This window comes from Vipera berus (assembly GCF_964194415.1).
Source record: "Vipera berus genome assembly, chromosome: 3".
NCBI lineage: Eukaryota > Metazoa > Chordata > Lepidosauria > Squamata > Viperidae > Vipera > Vipera berus.
This window is the reverse complement of record NC_138204.1, coordinates 46,618,756-46,640,202: the sequence shown is the minus strand read 5'-3', so window position 1 is coordinate 46,640,202 and position 21,447 is coordinate 46,618,756. Positions and strand designations below refer to the sequence as shown.

The window sequence follows — 21,447 nt, the reverse complement described above, 5'->3', positions numbered from 1 at the left end:
TTAGGGCTAAGCCAATGTAATCCCCAAGCCAATTCCATGTCCCAAAGTCACATGAACTGATAACTGAAGCTGCTTCAACCTGGCGATGAGGCAGCAGATTAGCTGGAGGGCAGAAATCAGGCAATGTAAAAAAATAGTTCTGATATTTTTCGGCATCTAACTGAGGCAGTTACCTCATTCCACCTATAGTTAGACTGTCTGTAGTAATCCATGTTACAACCTGATCTGGTATGGTGGGAGCAGCAAAATGCTAATTTATTTGTAACTCTGGGCATTTTATTATACACACCGTTCCTAAAAGAATTTGCTGCGAAAAATTTGTAAGTTGAAATTGCTCATTTTTCAGCTATATTAACTGAGATATTCAGAGTATTGTCTCATTCAGTTGTAATGAATCTAAGTACTTGTGCCTAAAGACCCAAAGACCTTGGATGTGTTTTAACAGACATCTTTGAAAGAGGCGGTTATCAGCCCCTGCTAAAGAAACTTAACTCAGAAGTGTACCAGACAGTTGCCAGATTCCATTTCTTTGGAAATATGTTTGAATCATTGCTTATCAAACAACTCCAGGGAAAAAACCTGATGTTCTACATTCACCTGGATTTTGTGACAAAGACTGTCTTGGTCACCTTGAGAGTGACCTTTGCTGAGAAAAAAACAAAAAGAACACAAATCCTTTTGCTTTCCTTGGACTTCATAGTTTTTAGCACTATCAACCATGGTATCCATCAGAATTAGCCATCTGACTAAGACAGGTTCAGCCTATTCCATAAAATAGTGCTGAGAATTATTGTTTTGTCATATTGCAATTATTTCATATTTCTATTTTCAATTTACACGAAACTGCTGTGGAAAATTATTTGGGATATTAGCTGAACTATTATCATTACACAGATGACATTTTTTATTGAACACAGCTGACATACTAAATGTTGTGAAAGACTGAATAATTGCCTGGATGAAAATCAAAAAAAGAAGCTCAGTCCAGACTGAGATCAGAAATATTATTTGGGGTGGTTGCGATTTTTTGTTCCAGTATGGGTTACACCCCTTCTGAGAGTTTGGGAAAGCAGTTTGGAGTGTTCTCAAAACTCAGTGGTAGTTTTATCACCTCATAAAACCACCCTCCTTTGAAATAGATAGCCAATGCTCAATGTTACATGCTCTGGTAAACTTCTGATTAAATTATTGTAATGTGTTTTGCACGGTTCCTTTGAAGATGGAAACTTTAGTTATTCTAGTGCAGAGCTGCCAGGAAATTAACTGCGACTATTCAATTCAGACATAAGAAATCAGTGCTTCATCAGCAATTAAAATAGCTGATATTACTCTTTAAAGATTTGAATGGCTTGGGGCCAGATACTTATAGGAACACCTCTCTCCCATAGGTGCTACTCTGAGCATTCTGGTTACTTGAGAGTCTTTCTTTCAGGTATCCCTGCCAAAATGAAGACAGGCAAGTAGCTTTGAGGGATGGGACAGGACAGTTATGGGCTTCTAAATACAAAATGTTTTTCCTGGGTATTGTACCTGGTGCTTATATTTAATGGCTGAATTTAGGTTTTTACCACCTGCACTGTATAAATATCATGGTTTATATCTACTTATTTAAAGAATATTTGTCTTTAACATTTGTTATTATATTTTATTAGTGTTTTTTGGTTTACAGTTTTGTAATCAACTCAGAGAATTTTCATGACTTGGGAGATTTAAAATATTTATAATACTTCACCAATTTACATTTTAATATTTCAGTCTCCTAGCTTCAGGGAACTGGAAATACTTCTATTAAATATAACCACTGCCTAGAAGATGAAATCTTTTTAGTCATGCTATGAAAACGTCTGGGAAATGAGGTTCATTCACAGGAGTTGAAAGCAGCTCGTCTATACTACTATCCTATTTTTGTGATTCAGGTCCATTACCTTTTCTGCTCGGAGCTGCTGTACCAGTCTTTCCTGTTCTCGTATCACCTTGTTTTGTTCACAGAGTTTTCCTAGAAGCTTCTGTCATGTGAAAAAGAGAGAAATAAAACATGAAGTCTGTAGTAGATATCAAGAATGAGAAATATAAATTTTCAGCTGCTTTGATGGCGATCAATTAGTTATCAGGGGCCTGGTCTCAATGCCTGAATTCCAAATCCATGCAAGGGAATGTGCAAACAATTAAACCAGCATGAAGACATGTAGAAAGGAGTAGAGAGTAGAAAGGAGAGAGAGACAAACGGAAAAGAGATTGCACAAGATTTTTGATGGAGGGTGATCAAGAGCCTTTATAGCTTTGCAGTCCTATTAGCAGAAAAGATGGATTATCTAAAGATGTGAAATGGAAAGAAAGAATCCCCACAAACCTCAGGGAATGCAGGGTAGACAGTGGTAATAGGATGGGAGATGGATTGAGTAGGCAGATGACAGTGAGGAAGAGGTGTTCTTACATCTGTGTGTTGCTCATTTATCTTGTAGGTGTGCAGCGTCTCTCTATATGGGTCAGGAAAATGAGACACCTGAAAAAATAAAAACAGAACATTGCTACTCTATCTATCTTGAGAGAGAGCCCCTAAGGAAATCCAAGCCTGCTAATACTTAGTGGATCACTTCACCTTCTACGTGTACATACGGTATACACACATACATTATCAGATTGTACAACTATTAGATTTTCCTTGAAGCCTTTCTCAAAAGCAACACATAACAGAAGGAAAACAAGGGACATTACCATGTATGATAATTATACCCACCCATCTAACCAAAGATTATTTGTTGCCTTTGGAAAAAAGTTCCTCTACTTTGTTAAGGAAAGCAACTTTTCCAAATCTGATATTAAGAAAATGGCTCTTTTGCTTTCAACATACAAAGGAACAGTCAGGGTTTATAACAAGTGTTGCTTTTTTTAATGTAATGACTGGTCAGATTACTGAAGAAATTAGCTCTTCTACATAACACTCTTCTACAAGTGTTAGATGTACAACTATCCGGCAATTACACACATTGTGCAATAAAGCCATAGCTTACCTTCATGATCACTGCATCTATATGTGTAAAGAGAATTAAAGATATGGGCCATTCTCCCTGCCCCTCTAGAATTTAGGATGATTATGGGGAGAAAAGTTCCTTAAAATTATCATAGCTACTATGGTGCAAAATCTACATAGATTCTAATGCATCTCAAAGCAAGAATGTAGCACAAACCCCCCCAAGAAAATTGTTTGCTGGGGTTTGTAGGACTAATAAAAATTCTGTTATGGATATACATTGCATGATGTGAATGGCTGATAAATACCGTATTTTCTGGCGTATAAGACAACTTTTTAACCCATGAAGTCAGGGGTCGTCTTATTTATTTATTTATTTATTAGTTTTTATAAACCGCCCTTCTCCCGAGGGACTCGGGGCGGTGTACAGAGGAAGGAATGTGTACAGATTGAACAATAAAAATAATAAAAAACAATAGTGAAAACAAACTGGGACCCCAATTAACGCTATCAAGCCAGGCCGGACTGCTGGAACAGGAAAGTTTTTAAGTCGCGTCGGAAGCTACGGAGGTCGGGGGCCATCCGGATTTCGGTTGGTAAGCTGTTCCAGAGGGCTGGCGCACCCACTGAGAATGCCCTCCCCCTGGGGGCCACCAGCCGACATTCCTTGAGCGGTGGCACCCTGAGGAGGCCCTCTCTGTGGGAGCGCACAGGACGGTGGGGTGCTGACATTGGCAGAAGGTGCTCCCGTAGGTAGTCCGGACCCATGCCATGTAGGGCTTTGTATGTCATTGTTAGCACCTTGAACTTCACACGGAAGGCAACCGGAAGCCAGTGCAGCGCACGGAGGAGAGGTGTGATATGGGAGTATCGGGAGGCTCCCAAGAGTGTCCGAGCCGCTGCACTTTGCACCAGTTGAAGCTTCTGAGTGGATCTCAAGGGCAGCCCCATGTAGAGAGCGTTACAATAGTCTAGGCGAGAGGTCACAAGGGCATGGGTGACTGTACGTAAGGAATCCAGGTCCAGATAAGGCCGTAGTTGGCGAACTAGTCGAACCCGGGAGAAGGCCCCCTTGGTCACAGCTCCTATGTGGTCTTCCAGGGAGAGCTGCGAGTCTAGGAGGACACCCAGGTTGCGGGCCCTATCAACAGGGGGTAGTGACTTGTCCCCGATGTTAAGCAATGGGACGTTCTGAATATCCTGGCTTGCCGGTACGTACAGCCATTCAGTCTTGTCCGGGTTCAGTTGAAGCCTGTTTCTCCCCATCCATTCCCGGACCGCTTTCAGGCAGCGGGACATCACGTCTAGGGCATCACTGATATTGTTTGGAGTTGAGATGAAAAGCTGGGTGTCATCAGCATACTGATGGTACCCTACTCCAAAACTGCGAATGATCTCACCCAGCGGTTTCATGTAGATGTTGAACAGGAGAGGCGAGAGGACCGACCCCTGAGGGACTCCGCAAGCGAGAGGCCTCGGGGTCGACCTCTGTCCCCCTGTCAGCACCGACTGCGAGCGACCCTGGAGAAAGGAGGAGAACCAACGCAGAACCGTGCCTCCCACTCCCAGTCCCCTGAGGCGTCGCAGCAAGATACCATGGTCGATGGTATCGAAAGCCGCCGAGAGGTCTAATAAGACTAGGACAGAGGAATGGCCCCTGTCCCGGGCTCTCCAGAGATCATTCATCAGAGCGACCAATGCCGTCTCCGTGCTGTAGCCCGGCCTGAAACCCGATTGGTACGGGTCTAGATAAACCGCTTCATCCAGGATCTGAGGAAGTTGGTGCGCCACCACGCTCTCAACAACCTTCGCAAGGAAGCGAAGATTGGAGACTGGACGAAAGTTATTCAAAGAGGATGGGTCCAAGGTGGGCTTCTTGAGGAGAGGTCTCACCACCGCCTCCTTCAAGGCGGTGGGGAACTGACCCTCACTCAGAGAAGCAGAGATGACCGCTAGGAACCAGCCTCGTGTCCCCTCTCGAGCTGCATAGGCCAGCCAGGAAGGGCACGGGTCCAGTAAGCATGTGGAGGAGCTCAACCTTCTCATAATCCTGTCCACTTCCTTAGGAGTTACAGGATCAAATTCTTCCCAGATGACGTCGACAAGACTGTCCATGTCTTGTTCTTCCATCTCAGCCCAGTTGGAGTCCAGGCCAGTTCGAATCCGAGCAATTTTATCCAGCAGATATTGACCGAATTCCTCAGCTCGACCCTGCAAGGGTTCCTCCCTCACCTCTTGGTTTAATAGGGAGCGAGTCACCCTGAACAAGGCAGCCGGGCGATTATCTGCGGACGCGATGAGGGTGGAAAAATAGTTGGATTTTGCCACCCTTATCGCAGCGAGATAAGACCTGGTGAGGATTCTTAGTCGCAATCGGTCGGATTCGGATCGACTGGATCTCCAACGGCTCTCCAGGCCCCGTCTCCGACGCTTCATCTCCCGGAGCTCCTCGGTGAACCATGGGGCTCGCTGGGATCTGCGCCGGGTCAGAGGCCGCAAGGGTACAACTCGGTCCAGAGCCTCCGTGGCTGCCTTTTCCCAGGCTTCCACTAAGGCATCCGCCGAGCTGTGAGCAGGGAGTGCATGCGTGTCCCTAAGCGCTGCCTGTAACTTATCAGGGTCCATTAGGCGCCTAGGGCGGTACCATGACTGGCACCGTGCACCCACGGTGGGGGGTGGCAAGGGGGAAGTCTAGCCGCAGGAGGTGGTGATCGGTCCATGACAGGGGCGTAACAGTTGTGGCACCCCCACCGATATCATCACGCCACCGTCCAGACAAGAACACCAAGTCTGGGCTGTGGCCTCTCTCATGAGTCGGTCCAGAAATTATTTGCGACAGGTCCATGGCCGCCATGGAAGCCATGAACTCCCGAGCCAGTTCGGACGACCCTCCCAGGGACGGTAGATTAAAGTCGCCCAAGACCATGAGTCTTGGGAATTCAACCACCAACCCTGAGAGGGCATCGAGTAGCTCGGGCAGGGCCGCCGCTGCACGATTAGGTGGTAGGTACGCCAGCAGCAGGCCCAACTGCGCCCCTGGGCCGTATCTCAGTAGGAGAGACTCACACCCGACCATCTGAGGGACGGTGGTCTCTCGCGGGCTAAGGGATTCCCTGATGATAACTGCCACTCCCCCGCCCCTCCCATGAGCCCGAGGCTGGTGCAGCACCTGGAAACCTGGCGGGCAGAGGTCAACCAGAGGAACACCCCCCTCTGGGCCCAGCCAGGTTTCCGTGATGCAAGCCAGGTCCGCATGCTCGCTCTCCACTAGGTCACGAATCAGGTGAGCTTTGTTAGCTACGGACCTTGCATTCAGGTAGACCAGCCTTAGCATGGGAGGGTGCGCACCTTTGCTCCCGGGTCCTCCGGGGGAGAACAGAGGGTCGGAGCGTCTCACCGCTTGTACAGAGCGGAGATGACACTCCCGGTGACGATACGGCCCTCTGTCTGTGCACCTTCTGCCATTCCCCACCATCCTAGGGATGGGATGTTTGTCAGTACGCCACTGGGTGTTATCGGCGACTGGCCCTCGTTGTACGCCGTCGCGAACGGTCGTGGGCCTGGCATGCGTTATGGTGGCTGGAAGGCGTGCCTTTCCCGCGCAACCATAGTCTTCTCCCTCCCCCCTCCCTAACCCCACAAAAAACTTAACTAAGAACTTAATCAGGGGCCTCTTGTTGGGCTTATGCTGGAGGCCCCTGACCCTGCCCGGCCATCTCTCAGAGGCCCAGTGGTTGGGCCCGTCATCGAGATTGGATGTGATGCAGGCGGGTCGCACCCAGGAGAGTGGGGAACCCCTGAGGGCGTGTAGTACTGTGCTGGAGTATTGAACGAGCATAGTCACAAGGGGTTCCGGGAAGGCAGTCCCCTGGATGGTGAATTTGCAGGAGGGTCGAGTCGGGTAGGTGCGTTTCTGGATCGTCACCCTGCCACTGCCACTTGGCCGGGCGAACCCCCAGAAGCAGGCCACTCCTCATCCTCTCACAATGGGTTGTGTCTCTGCTTCCAGGGGTGGTCCAGAACGTACTCTGGGTGAAGCATACCCCATAGAGCTCTCACCTCTATGGGGTTGCAGGTGTAAGGCCAAGCCACTCTGCCACCGTGGCTTGCACCCAGGCCCGTTATGTCCTGTGGGGAGAGAGTGGGCAAGGGTGGTTGAGAGTGGGTAGAAGGCAAGATGGAGGGATTCATTAATTGGCGTCAGCTCTGGTGGTTCAGCCGCCCAAACAGTTCCCTCCCTGATCCTCTGGGCGTTGTTCCCGGCCGCAGCTCCATAGGCCCCTATGGGTTGGGGACCGTCCAGAGCGTGGCCTCCCAGAGGTATGGGAGTCCCTGGTGTCATGCCGCTGCTGTTGCCGTCTCCGATCAAGGTGCCTCGAAGAGGTGGCTCCGGGTGTGAGCCGTAGATGCCTCGCCTCCGCCGCTACCGCCGCTGTCAGAGGGCCCTGGGCAAAAACGGTCGACCGGGGCCCGGAAAGGATGTCACCGCCGTCCTCGCCTCCGTTGCCGCCACTTCCGCCGTATAGGGCATAGAGGAGTCGTTGGCACCCATTCGCTGCCGCTACCGTCGTAAAGCTGGTCTGCGGCGTCTCCTTGATCACTCGGAGACGCCGCCGCTATCCGGGAGCAGATTAGGCAGCCGAGGCAGAACAGCAACTCCGGCCCCGCTCAGGATGGTTGTAGCGGCAGCAGCGGTACAGGGGGTGGGCCGGAGATGCCACGCCGCCAGCGCTACCGCCGCTGTCAAGGCCCCTGGGAGGCGAATGACTGGGCCTGGAGAAGCAGTCCCGGTCACCGTCGTCTCCACTGCCGCCTCTTCCACCGCCCAGCTGATCCGCGGCGCCTCCTCTGATCCTCGGAGACGCCGCCGTTGCCCGGGAGCGGGCCAGGGGAGCCGAGGTAGAGCGGAGGCGTCGGCCGCAAGTCAGCTGGCTGTGCAGCCGCAGCGGCTCCGGGGGTGTGCCGAAGATGTCACCGCCAACCGCCTCCGCTGTTTCCAGCCCCCTGGGAAGATGGCCGGCTTTGGGCTTGGGCGCTCTCACCGCTTTCGCTTTCGCTACGCCGCCTCCGCCTCACAGATGATCTGCGGCGTCTCCTTTGATCCTTCGGAGACGCCGCCGCCGCCCAGAGTAGATTAGGCGGCTGAGGCAGAGCGAGGATGCTGGCCCCATTTAAAAACGGCCGCCAACGGCCCAGGCGGTGGGGCGGGGATGTCCCGGCACCCCTACAGCTGATTCGGGGCGGCAGCGGACAGCACATTGCCCATCTCAGCTGCCCAACTTCTGACCCCACCCCAGGGGTCTGTTGACATCCCTGGGGGGCTCCTGGGGGGGCGCCTTACCACCGGGGGTTACGGAGCTCTCCCCAGCACGTCCGCCATCTTTGGAGCCGGCAAAAAAAAAACCAAAAAAAACCTGAAACTTTAGGGACAGGGCTGGCTGGAAAACCTGGAGCGGATCTCCCATTTGGTCTGTGCAGGGAAAGCTTTAGAGTGAATTAGGAAAAGTTTAATCCACTTGCACTGTTTTATGTTTACATGTTTGATGACAAACAGCCTTATGTTTATAAGTGACAGTTTTTCTACTAAGTACCTGCATGTCATAAGCATTTGAATTAAAATTACCATATTAAAATCAAATCTGATGTTTTTTTAATTTTCATTTGGTGTGCGTTGGAAGAGGGGTAGTCTTATATGGTGAGTATAGCCCAAACCCTATAATTTAACAGGAAATGTAGGGGGTCGTCTTATACGCCCAGTTGTCTTATACATCGGAAAATACGGTAGATTGTTAGGTTCCTGATTTGTTAGAAACAGATTGTTCAGGATACTTTGACTTTTAGCTAGATTTAGTTAGATTAACAAGAACTTTTAATGAGAGCAGAGAAAGACTAGTGTTAGTTTAATATGAGACCCTGTACTGAATCACAATAATGAAATGTTTACCGACTGGATTATGTTCCAAATTTAATTGCTGATTTCAAAATTGCAAAAAACTGGGTAATATTTTTCAGGTTGAAGATGCTTTACATAATAGCCAGATCTAAATTTACAAGCAAACCAATAAAACGCAATGCAAAAAAATTAAGGAGATGGTTTTTTAACACTGGCTTTTTGGTGTGAGCTTTCATAATCACACCCAAATTTTATGTTTTTTTTCTCTCTGGGAAAATGAAGTTGTTAATTGCACTTATCCCCAGCTGTATGAACAAGTATGATAGTGTGTTACCCCACTCATTCACACACACATACAACTGTGGTTTAGTGAGTTTATTAATATTCCCCAGCAATTCCCTTCACCAAACCCAGAACTGTCCCAGTTCAAGTCCACAAAGCACTTGAAAGTAGCTCAAACAAAATTCCACCAGACAAACCTAAATCCACCAAACAAACTTAAATCCAGACACAAGATAGCTCACAAGACAAGAAAAGTCCAGAGTTTCCAATTCTAAACATGGTGTCAATCCAGAGAGATGCAGAAATCACAATGACCCGAAAACACACAGCTAGGAAACAAACACGTTCCCAGCAATGCCTCCATCTGTCTGCTGTTATAGATAGCCAGCTTCCAGTGCAGCCCATCCAGATGGGTGTGGCCTTCTCCTCTTGAGTAGTCTCGCTGATCTTCTCTGCTCCTGCCTTTTTTCTGGCCTACGTGTTCTCAGATCAGGTGCAGAAGGCAGTTCCTCCTCCTCTTCACTGGCCATCTGCAATCACAAACTGTCCCCAGCTGGAGCCTCAGCCAAATCCCTTCCGGATGACTGTTCAGAGCCATCAATCAACTCAGTTCCTGACACGCTAGGAATTGACTCATCCTGCCAGAAGCTGACATCTACAGAGGTATATGGGGAATCCTCCAAGGGAGTTATCATAGATAGGAGAACACAGATTTAAAGCATCTCCATGCATGTACAAAGTACTGGGGCTTTGATTGTGACCCTGCACCTGCCATCTTGTAGATTCTGACATCTCTCTATGGACACCCATGGCCAATAAGCAGCATTGCAGGAAACTCTCACATACACACCGTATCAGAACCCAGGTCCATTATGGCCTTTCTACATAAAGTTAAAAGGTTTTCCTTGTCCAGTCAAGTCCAACTCTAGAGGGTGGTGCTCATCTCCTTTTTTAGTTGAGGAAGTCAATGTTGTCCAAAGACACTTTTCATGGTTATGTGGCCAGCATAACTATATGCTGAGGTGCATGGAACTCTGTTACCTTTCCACCAAAATAGTGCCTATTTATCTACTCCCATTTGCATGCTTTAGAACTGTTGGGTGGGCAGGAGTGGGGCAAGTAATGAGAGCTCATCCCATCACGCAGCACTCAGGTCTCAAACCCGGCTGTCAGCTTTCCAGCTGATAAGCTCAGTATCTTTAACCACTGAGCCATCACACCCCTTTGGCCTTACCACATTCTTGGCAGAACTGATTAGAATGTATTCCCTAATGGAAAAGGTGCTGCTGGGAAGACAAGCCCAATCCACAGAAAAATGCACCATGCTTCTATTTAACTATTACAACATCTTAAAACCTATTTCTGTACTACTTTTAATACCATTTAATATCATTACCAAAGGATTTCACATGCACTGAAATCTGAAAAAAGCCACTGCTTGTCTACATAAATAAAAGGACTAAAAGGCCTGCCTTGGTTGGTAGTATCTTCCCAGATTGTTGGGGGCAATAAGCTGACTTTGTAATAATGCCGCTTGGGGGGCCCCAAAAGCCCTAATAAGCAGGCATATACATAGAATGAAGGCTACTGCTAAGCTTGTAAGCCGCCCTGAGTCTTCGGAGAAGGGCGGGATATAAATGGGATTAAAATAAATAAATAAATAAATAAATAAAAAATATTCTTGTGAAGGTTATGCAACATAATAATATCTATTTTCAGGTTCTCCAGTGCAAGTAGATCAGAGAACAGCAACATATAGCCCTCAAGGATTCATGTATTTCCAAAACCTTTAGGCAAAGACCAATTTAGACTTCTAAGAAGAGCTATCTGCCTCTTCATAAAGCCTCATATCTTGGAAGAGGGTACCAAAAGGGCCCTCCCTAACAGGGGTATGAGAAAGATCAAATGTGCCCATCTCCTTTTCCCTATGGCTTTGCTTCAGTTCCATTCACCATAGGGTTCTTACTCTAAAAAAAGGCAGCTGTTAATAGACACAAGCCATCGTACCCCTGGGATTATAATAACGTCTCATAATAATATACAATAATTCACTTTCTCATATAACAAACAGAACTCAGACTGCTCCAAATATATTCCTCCTAACCAGCAATTATAAGCAATGTTCCACTGCTGTTTTCCTTATATAGTGGTGCAAACCCATAAAAATATATTTTAGTACTAAAAGTGGCAAAACAAGTATTGAAGCCAAAGACAGAGATTGATGGTATATGGCTGGCAGTAATTGGGAGGAATGCAGCTCTAATTATTCTGTTGTTGACTCTTGCTCAGTACAAAATGAACAATGCCAGCCATAGAAAAACAGAATCTCTACGCAAATCTAAGACGACTCTACCATTAGAAGGGTAAATTACTGTGGAAAACCTTACTCCTCCTTCATGTAAATATAATTATAGATGTTATTATGCTTAACTTAACTTAAAATTCTGGTACTCCAGAAGTACCAGAATTTATGTAAATATGATAACAAATATTTTTTCATTAAAAAAAAAACACCTAACCAGCTGGTATGTTTTCTCTTCTAGCAGAAAATAGCCTGACAAGGATTTTTTAAATGGTGGTTATCGGATGTAATTCCAGAACTTTTACATACATATATTGAGAAATTAATTAGAGAAAAGGAGCTGGCACAAGATGTGCATTACCAGAGTTGCTTTCATAAATATCAAAAGAAATATGTGGATTTAGACCATTTCAAGAAAGCCTCCTCTCCTGGAGGCCCAGGGGGCGTGGATGCCAGGATGAGTCTATAAACAAATGCTACTATGGGATGAAAAGTTGAATGGCCACCTCACCAATGGTTGTGGAGGTGAGGCATGGAACAATGATACTGGGATGGTTTGGCCATGCAAAAGCAGCTGGGATGTCATGGTTGATGCCAGAGCTGCTGTGATGTCTTACTTGCAAGTACAGCTGAGCCCTAGGAGAGGAGCTCTCCACCATTCTGTTCACCATACTGATCAAAGTCTCGCTCTCGCTCATCTGTGGCAGATAAGGAAAAACAGTCATGACGCTAATGGAGACAGAGTCATTTCCATTCAAGCTTAAACTTGTGTCATCCCTAAGATAAATGTGGAAATATCTGAGTCAGTAGCTCAGATCTTATAGTAGATTGATGTACCAAAATGAAGCTCACTTTATGATAATTGTTAAGGCCATGCAGGTCTTCTAAAGGGTGGTGAACTTTCTTGAGACTTCAACTGAACAGTCTTTTCAATAAAAAGTTGTTAAGTAAAATGGCCCTGCATTTTCCTTTGTCAGGGAGAAATGACCACTTCAGTTCACTTGATAATAAATGACTTCTGAATGGAATGGCCAATTGGGGTAGAGTGGTCCCATCTTAATGCTTTGTTGAGGTGAAATGATGTGCCTCCACAAGGCAGCTTGTCATCTCAAGACAGAATGACAATTTTCTATGAGAGAAAGCACCTCATCAAGGCAGATTGTGGACAGTGTCCTCTTAATTCTTTGTTGCAATTTACATGCACATTTTATTGAGTTATATAAATAGCAGTCATGGAGAAGGGAAATCTGATTGGAGAGAAAGACTTAATCCTGCCTCCTTCCAGCTGACAAGAATCCTTACTGTAGAACAGGGGTGTCAAACTGGCGGCCACGTGGGCCGGATGCATCATGCGTAGGCAACACCTACCCCGGCTCCGCAAAGGCAAAAAACATCGCAATATGTCACGATACGTCATGTGACACAATTGAGTTTGACACCCGTGCTGTAGATGCACTAGACTTCACTGACAGGATAACCTTTCATGGTATTTCCCAGAGTCTCTCCATTTCCATACAAAGTCAGTTGCTTAGGCAACTGGGCTAGTACACCATCCTGTGGTTTAAAATGAAGGACATTATATCTGGGGAATCCTATCAGATTATCTTCCTGGGGTCGGGGGAAACTATGTATGTATGTATACACAGCTGTATTTTGTCCCTGCCCCTCCCCTTCTCCTTTATTTTATTTGGAGCACCAAAACAGTTGATCCATGTTTGGATCCACTACATTTTTTTTTTCTTTTGGCCCCTCCAAAACAGGCATTTACCAGTTTGAAAATGAAGAAAGGAAGAAGGTTACAAACAATTCTTTCTCCCATGGAATTGCTTCAGTCATAGGTCTTTGGGAAACTATAGAGCAATCTGTTTCCTCTATGGGTCTAATAGGAGCTTGGTGGGCAAAGATTATGTTACAGAAATAGTGCACAAAAGGAAAATTTCAACAGAAAAGGGGTTGTTGAGATGGCATGCATGCAGCTCCCATTGCTACCCTTCAGTATTTTACTTTGGGAGCAGCATTTTACTTCTTTAACAAACAAACAAACAAACAAACAAACAAACAAACAAACAAACAAACAAACAAACAAACAGGTGTTGCTATAGGAAATAATTTGCTTCTATTCTGAACAAAAAAAGCAAAGGAAGACTGCTGCTAATCATGACTAGCTCTCTCTCTCTCTCAATCTTATGCACCATATGGTACCTCCAGTTCTTTTTGCCTATTCAATTTTCCTTTGGGGAAAAAACCTAGACTGCTCCAAAATAGGGAGTAGCCCACATGCTTCCTTAACCATGCAAATAAGCTTTAAATTGATGGGCAGACTTTTATTCAGGTATTTGGCCTGACTAGTTACTGTATTACCTCTCAGAAATAAATGTTTCAACAGAACAGATTATTTAAATCTTGAGTATTGAGATGCAGAAAGTCTCTCACTGATGACGTTACTTAGCAAACAACCAAGCTCAGAGAGTACCAAGAAATCCACAGTTCAAACCTGAGCTACAGATTTTTGTTCATTTAGAAAGCTTTATTTTTGCACATCCTACTGCATATGGTAGTATAGGTTATTTAGACTGATTCTGGAGGAGGAGGAGGAGGAGGAGGAGGAGGAGGAGGCATTTACGTAGGGTTGTATCTCTCTCATTTTTTAATACCTTCTAAATATATGTTTTTATAGAAGAAATAAAACAATCATTGCTTACACAAAACCTCAAGGATAGCTAGGAATATATCTGAATAAATCTTCATTCTTCAAGAAAAGTCAACAGGATTACATCATATATTCTATATGCTCATAAGGAACAGAGGTTCTGAATCAATTGCACTTAGAAACACAAATCACCAGGGCATAACAAAAAAATCGGGAGCAGAATGCACTAGGTGTTTATGGTAGAATCTTTCTCCTATGGTCCAAAGCAGAAGAAGATGGAAAGCTTCAAAATGGGTTGCAAAGTTGCAAGGTTTAGAAAACAAAAATGAAGACAGAGGGGCAGAATCCTGCTACCATATATAGTAACCAAGTAGTTTGGTTTCAGTCCAACCTAGGCACTCACATCTTCCAAATTATTGTATAGTGGTGGACTCTGATGCTGAAGCCACAATGAGATCGGTTTTAGAACCAGCACTGATTCATGCAGGCATTTTTCAGGCTAGTATCAGCTAGCTGTTACATTTCTAGCTGAAATTGTCTGCCAGCATTTTCTCAAAAGGCTTTGATTTGGTCTGGTGTTTTTCAGAGGGGATTGGTCAGCAATTGTGTCTTAACACCATGTAATATGCTGAGAATACTACTGAATCTCAAATTTAAGTTGTAGGGAAGGTTGTTTGGGTTATCTGCTTGATGTATTAGTTACCAAAGTTAAACGTGGGCAGATAGCCTTCCATACAGTTGTTATGATTAAAAACTGGATTTTATGTGATGACCATATTTGAATTCACCTGTTCCTTCGCATACATACAAAGGTAAAGGTTTCCCCTGACAGTCATGTCTGACTCTAGTGGACGGTGCTCTTTTCCAATTCACAGCTGAAGAGTCAGAAGTGTCTAAAGATGCTTCTATAGTCATGTGGCCAGCATGACTATATGCTGAAGGCACCCGGAACACTATTACAGTACCTTCCCACTGAAGTGGTGCCTATTTAACTACTTGCATTTACATGCTTTGGAACTGCTAGGTTGGCAGGAGTTAGGGCATGTAATGGAAGCTCACTCTGTCATGTGGGACTTAGGTCTCAAACTGCAAATCTTTCGGTTGACAAACCCAGCGTCTTAATCGCTTGGCCACAGCACCCCTTTCTCATACATATACCATATATTCTGCTAGCATACAAATGGGTACAGAAATGTAATCTTAAGTGTTTTATTCTATTTGCCTCAATTTTCTGCATGCAATATTTGAACAATTCATGCTGCTTACATTTAAACTGGAGAGAATTTTGAGGGACTGAAAGATTAATAAATATGATAGGATATTCCAATCCACTTTACAAAGGCATGTGTCCTAATAAATCTGTTGGGACAAAAGACTTTGCAAAGCTGAAGAATCCAGAGACAACTCAGTGCTATAGGACAGTGGTCTCCAACCTTTCCAGTTCAGTGGACTGGCGGAAGTGATGGTAGTGGGGAGAAGACGGGATGGTTTCACACATATGCACATTCGTCCACCATTTCCCTGGTCCAGTTCCCAATGGGCTGTGGCCTGGCACTGGCAACTGTAGCAGGATTTGGGAATAACTGGGCATTCCCCTGACAACATCACACTAAAGATAAGACTTATGAACTTTCCTTAGGCATTATGATGTCATTAATTAAATTGGAAATTTGCATGACGACAATATGACATGAATGTTCATGGCCTGATAGAGATGCCATGGATTAGATTTCATACTCTGAACATGTTTAGTTCTTTAGTTCAAACTAGACAAATCAATTTGCTTAGTCCCTGCTGAGACAAACAAATATAGCAGCTAATTCTGGTTGGGATATTTGTGGCATTGCATGATGATTCTGATATAGCTTAGAGTTCATTCAATCTGCTTGGAGCTCTCTTCAAGTAATTCTGATTGAGAATGAAATACAATGATGCAGGATTGATGTTTCTTGCCAATAGCTAAGGTTATTGGCAATGAAGAAATTGTTATGCACGAAGCTGTAGGAACAGGTAGAAAATCCAATGTCTGATAAATGACAACAATGAGACAGAAAGATGAAGGAATAAAAATAATTTAGATTCATCGGTGTCTCTAAGGAATCAGGTGGGCATTACTAAGGATGGGTGACTTTGTAAAGTTCATTTTCACTTAATCTACAATGTTCATTTACATTCTTAAATTTATTACGGTATGTCCTGCTCCTGCATTTAATTGTAATTTTTTAAAAAATATATATCACAGGAATGTGTGTGCATTTTTCTTAATGTATAAATATCTTTAAAAATTTTCACCTGCTGGATTGTGGTTCTCTGCATATTTTTCTCCATTATATGCATTTCTGCAAGCATTTTTAATAATAAATATTTTCCTAATATGCATATGATTTACAATTATACAATCTGTTTTTAGTCTTGCTTTACCTTAATACATGCAGCCTACCTCAAAATTTTCAGAAAGTTGTTTATATTAGCGTATCATTGTGCTATACAGATACATAAATTTTGGTAGTGCATGTTAGTGAATTTGCATTTAAATGTTAAATGTAAATTAACTTCTTGAAAGAATATTGGAGATTCAAGATTACATTTCTAATCTTCTTTCTTTCTTTTTTAAAACAAATATTTATTGAGAAAGTTTAGGGGATGGGGAAACTGAAATTTATCCTCCTGACATTTTGTGTGTTTGTGTGTGTGTGTGTGTGTGTTGCCGTGTTAACCCAGAAAATGGGATTTAGAAACCATTGGACTTCTAACCTTTCAGTACATCTGTCAAATTAGTATACATCCCTCACAGTTGCTTTGAAGTAAAGGAAAATAAATGTATGCAACTGATTTTCAGGGTTGGGTGGAGGTGAACCCAGGTTTTTCTTTTATTACAAGAACCCCCCTCTTATTTTTACACTGTTCCTCAAACATTAAAAGGTAAAGGTTCCCCCGCACATGCGTGCTAGTCATTTCCAACTCTAGGGGCCGGTGCTCATCTCCGTTTCAAAGCCGAAGAGCCAGCGCTTGGCCAAGGACGTCTCTGTGGTCATGTGGCCGGCATGACTAGATGCCAAAGGCGCACGGAACGCTGTTACCTTCCCACTGTAGTGGTCCCTATTTTTCTACTTGCACTTTTACGTGCTTTCAAACTGCTAGGTTGGCAGAAGCTGGGACGAGTAACAGGCGCTCGGGATTCGACCCACCAAACTGCCGACCATCTGATCGACAAGTTTAGCGTCCTAATCCACTGAGCCACCACGTCCCTTCCTCAAACATTAACAGGTATCTAAAATTGCAGTCATTCTAAAATTAGAAGAGATCTATGGCTGCTCAAAGATTCAGCCTGGAAATAACTTTCTATGCTTATTATTCACAGTTACCTTGTTTTAAAGTCTTTTAACTCAACCGTATCATTATAGGAAAAAAGGTACTATTCAGAGTCCTCCATTTGTATGTTTAGACTTCTACACTGCTTACAGATCTAGAGTAAGTGATTTTTAAATGCACCTCAGCTGTTTGTTCCTAATTTGATAAAATGGGTTGTTAGAATTCTGGACTGTAGTACTTCAGCTTTTGGGTGAAAAGTCTTTTTTTTCTATTACATATAGATCCATTTGTTAAACTAGCATATTAAAAAGTGAACATCAAGACTGTGACAGTTCATATTTCAAAAACAAACAAATATACAAATAAACGAAACCCTTCCTCCTTCCCTCCCTCCCTCCCTTTGTGTAGTTAAGAGTGCTAAGACAAAATATTAGTCTTAAGAGAATGCAAACATCTCAAGATGGTGCAAGATTTCCTAAATATTCTTTTAGACCTCAAGTGAATTTCCTTCCCTACAGTAGTACAATCCAAGAAAACTTTTACCGCCTGGATCTGCTAAACATAGAAACTGCTTCAAGAAACAGGCATTCAGGAAATACTTGTTGAGCTGCATGAGTGAGGACTCTAACCAACTTCTGTTGCTATTTCCATCAGAGAGAAACCATTGAAAGCACAGCCAGTGCTAGATTTCATGCACCCACTAGCAAAGACACAAGTGACTGTACCAACAGAAGAGAATATTTGTAGCTCAAAGCTGAAACACGAGGACCTTGGTACTCTTTGAGTTTGATGGTTTTCTTACAAAGACTTCATTATCAAATTAGATAACATCATCACTGTACTGATGTGTTACATAGTTTGGTAATTAAATATCTTCAAGAAAACCAAGCTCAGAGAGCACCAAGGACCCCCTAGTAGTGACTGGGTTAGATATTCATCTACCATTTTTTATTCCACAGGGTCTTAAACTGGAAGCTCTAGGACAATTGGGGTAGGCAACCTTGGCTCTTTTATGACTCATGGACTTCAACTCCCAGAATTCCTGAGTCAGCATAGCTGACTCAGGAATTCTGGGAGTTGAAGTCCATGAGTCATAAAAGAGCCGAGGTTGCCTACCCCTGCTCTAGGACAATTGGGGCAATGGTCAGAGCTAAACCCTGCCATTAAATACACCTCTTTCTAGGCAGGTTTGTAGGTAGGGTAATCCAAATAAACACCTACCTTTGGTCTTGGTGGGGAGGTGTGTCCCCAGGACAATAATAAAATTTTTAAAAGCCAATCTTCTGAGGGGAGGAAGAATGTATCCAAGTATAAGTCAAATGAAAAGTAAAAGTACTAAGATAGAGAATTTTTCCTAAATTTTTTTTTAACCAGTTCAACTGAGAAAGAGTTGGCTTTCAACATTTCATTCAAAGGAGAAAAACATTTCAAAGAAATGTCTGTGGTGTTTAAATATGGCTTTTTCAAATTCTCTACCAGATTTATGGGCAGAGAAACCAAGGGGATGATTTTAAAAAATTCTCTAGGGAAAAAAGAAATTCCCCAGCAACTTCTTGAGGACAAGATGCCCTCTTAGTAATATTTTAAAAAATATTCAGTGAGAGGCACTCCTCATAATGTCTTCCTTCTGAGAGATGATTATGCAAGGGAAAGCACAACACTCACGTACACCCTTTGGCTATCTCCCAACTACATATTTGACAAGAACACCACATTCCTCCACCCCTGTGAATGTTTCAGCAGAATTCTCCTTTAAAATCTAGTTGGAATATTATGTAAACATTCTGTAACCAGGTATGCCTTAAAGAAACACATCTTCCAGCATATAAAATCTACAGATTTCTAGACAAGTTATGTTTGTTTGTTTTTAAGTCTCCCAAAATGAAACATTTATTTATTTTTATATATTTGTTTATTGCCCTCACACAAGGAAGGCTGACACAAACTGAGAACCAGTAGTGCTAGCATAGCATCAAGAGATATTAGGGAAAAGGAAGGAGGTGCAGAAAAGGGAGGATGGCACAGGTCTGATAACAGGACAGGAGGGAGATGGGTTTGGCAGGGCCAAGGCTGAATGTGTGGGGAGTAGTGAGGTTGGGAGAGGGGGAACACAGCCAGCTTAGCCTACCTGTTGGTCCAAATACTCTAGGTTTCTTTGCAACTGAAGGTCTAAAAGTTCATCCTATCAGGAGCCATTAGGCATGCGGCAAAATGGAAACACAAACATACAAAAACAACGAACACAAAGAAGAAGCAAAAGCAGTTAGGTGCAGCTTAACTAGAGACAGGCAAAGAGCTTTCCCCATACAGCAAAGGGAACATTCACAGACTTCCAGGCACTTTTAAAGAGAGAAGATAAGTGGATAATAGTTGTTCAGCAATCTTTTCAGATCAGGAAATAATAAAACATTCATTTCAGGGACTCCCAGAGATCCCGATAGCCCTGAACTATCATCAATGCTCTGTCCCCAAGCCTTGCTTGGCATCTTATTGTATGGCTGAGCATTAACAGAGTGGCCACATTAATCTAATCCAGATCACTCTATCTTGTTTAATATGGCCTGGGTTTGGCAGGCTATCAAGTCATATCATTTGATCAAGTTATATTACAACATAAGTCTTTACTTCTTCCCCCTCAAAAGACAGTTTTCTGAGTCCACATGTGTTGTTAATTGAATTCAGGACCTCAAGAGCAATTCCTCTACTCCTGCTATTGAGGCTACATTTGCTGTCAAGATCAACATCTTTGCAGATAAGACAGGAGAAGTAGCCTTGAAAGCAAAGAGCTGTGATGAAATGTCTCTTTCCTCTGTTTCTGCTCAGCAGGTACAATGGTGTTTACATATGATGAACTCTGAACTGACCCATCATGCCCAGATCTACTGGACAACAAGAAAAAAAAGGTGTGTGGCTCCACTACAACATGCTTCTGTACAATCCACTGCAGTCATGCAGCTTCAGAGTCATTACAAGAATATTGCCCTTGTCAGAGGGGGGGGGAAGGCTGAGGTTGGAAACAGAGCATCTGTGATCAGAAAGAATGTTCCTGACCTGCTTAGTGATACCACACTCATCTCACTGCATTTTTAGTTCAGCCGCATGCATCTGCTTTTGTGCATAGCTGGTGAAAAGGCAGAGGTAGTGAGAGAAGAAGCTGCGTGCAACAAGCACCTTAAATCCAGTCCAGGATTTACTGGTTGCTTTCAGGTGTCAAGTAGGGTCAAAACAACGTGGCATGGAGCAATGAAGTTGGCACTTTCATTTGGCAGAGTCCCATTCACAGTGTTTGTTGCCAACACCACATGGATCCTCCCCCGCAGTGGAATAACCAAACAAGAGAGAATTAGAATGACCAAGGAAAAACAGCATATAAAATTAGCCAATAAGGGGAAACAGAAGTTTTATCATGTATTTTTACACTTCTGTTTTTGACTCCTTAATTATTTTTGTGATAGAGAGAATGACAATAGAGAATTAAAGAGGACTAGTACTCTTCAGTTTTTGCATTCCAAATTCTTTGGGATACCATCCTGATTCCAGAATGGTATCCCATATACAATACCAGAAGTACATTCCTAGAAAAATTTTTATGGGCATTCAGCCATTGGGAAGGTGCCACTTGTCACAGGGAATAAAACAGTATTTTCCATCTAGAGATCACCCATAGGACTGGACCAACCCTGAAAACAAGGCAAATGCTTGGTTGAAGTGAGCAGCAAGATTAAACAGCTCATATAATGAAAGCCGTTGGTGGAGCCGTTATCTTCAACATGCAGGCAGCTTGCTATGCGATCTGTGACTTAATTGCAATTTTTCCTCCACTTTGAGGTAGAAGTAAGAAATGATACATCTCAATAATCAAGTTGTTAAACAGGTGGCCCATTCCTCCCAAAAATATGTAAGATAATTTTGATGGAGATATCTAAGATATATTGCATTTCCTCCTCTCTCTTACAGTCAATGAATTAGGGAGATGTCTGTGCCATTTCCAAATGTTATATGGAAGTTCTGGACTTTGACAATGCTTTGCCCCTTGT

General features: G+C 43.8%; 1 protein-coding gene across 7 annotated transcripts in view; it reads right to left on the bottom strand.

Annotated features, from left to right (window-relative positions):
• PLEKHA6 (pleckstrin homology domain containing A6) overlaps positions 1–21,447 on the bottom strand; it is a 217,233-nt gene that overhangs the window by 29,618 nt on the left and 166,168 nt on the right. For 5 of the 7 annotated variants that reach the window (XM_081324113.1, XM_081324114.1, XM_081324117.1 and 2 more), the window contains 2 exons: positions 2,351–2,503; positions 1,926–2,006 (listed from right to left, as the gene is read on the bottom strand). In XM_081324113.1, coding sequence (XP_081180239.1) covers positions 1,926–2,006; positions 2,351–2,503 — 234 coding nt within the window. The remainder of the gene's footprint in view (positions 1–1,925; positions 2,007–2,350; positions 2,504–21,447) is intronic. The other 2 variants (XM_081324115.1, XM_081324119.1) reach the window with 1 other exon arrangement.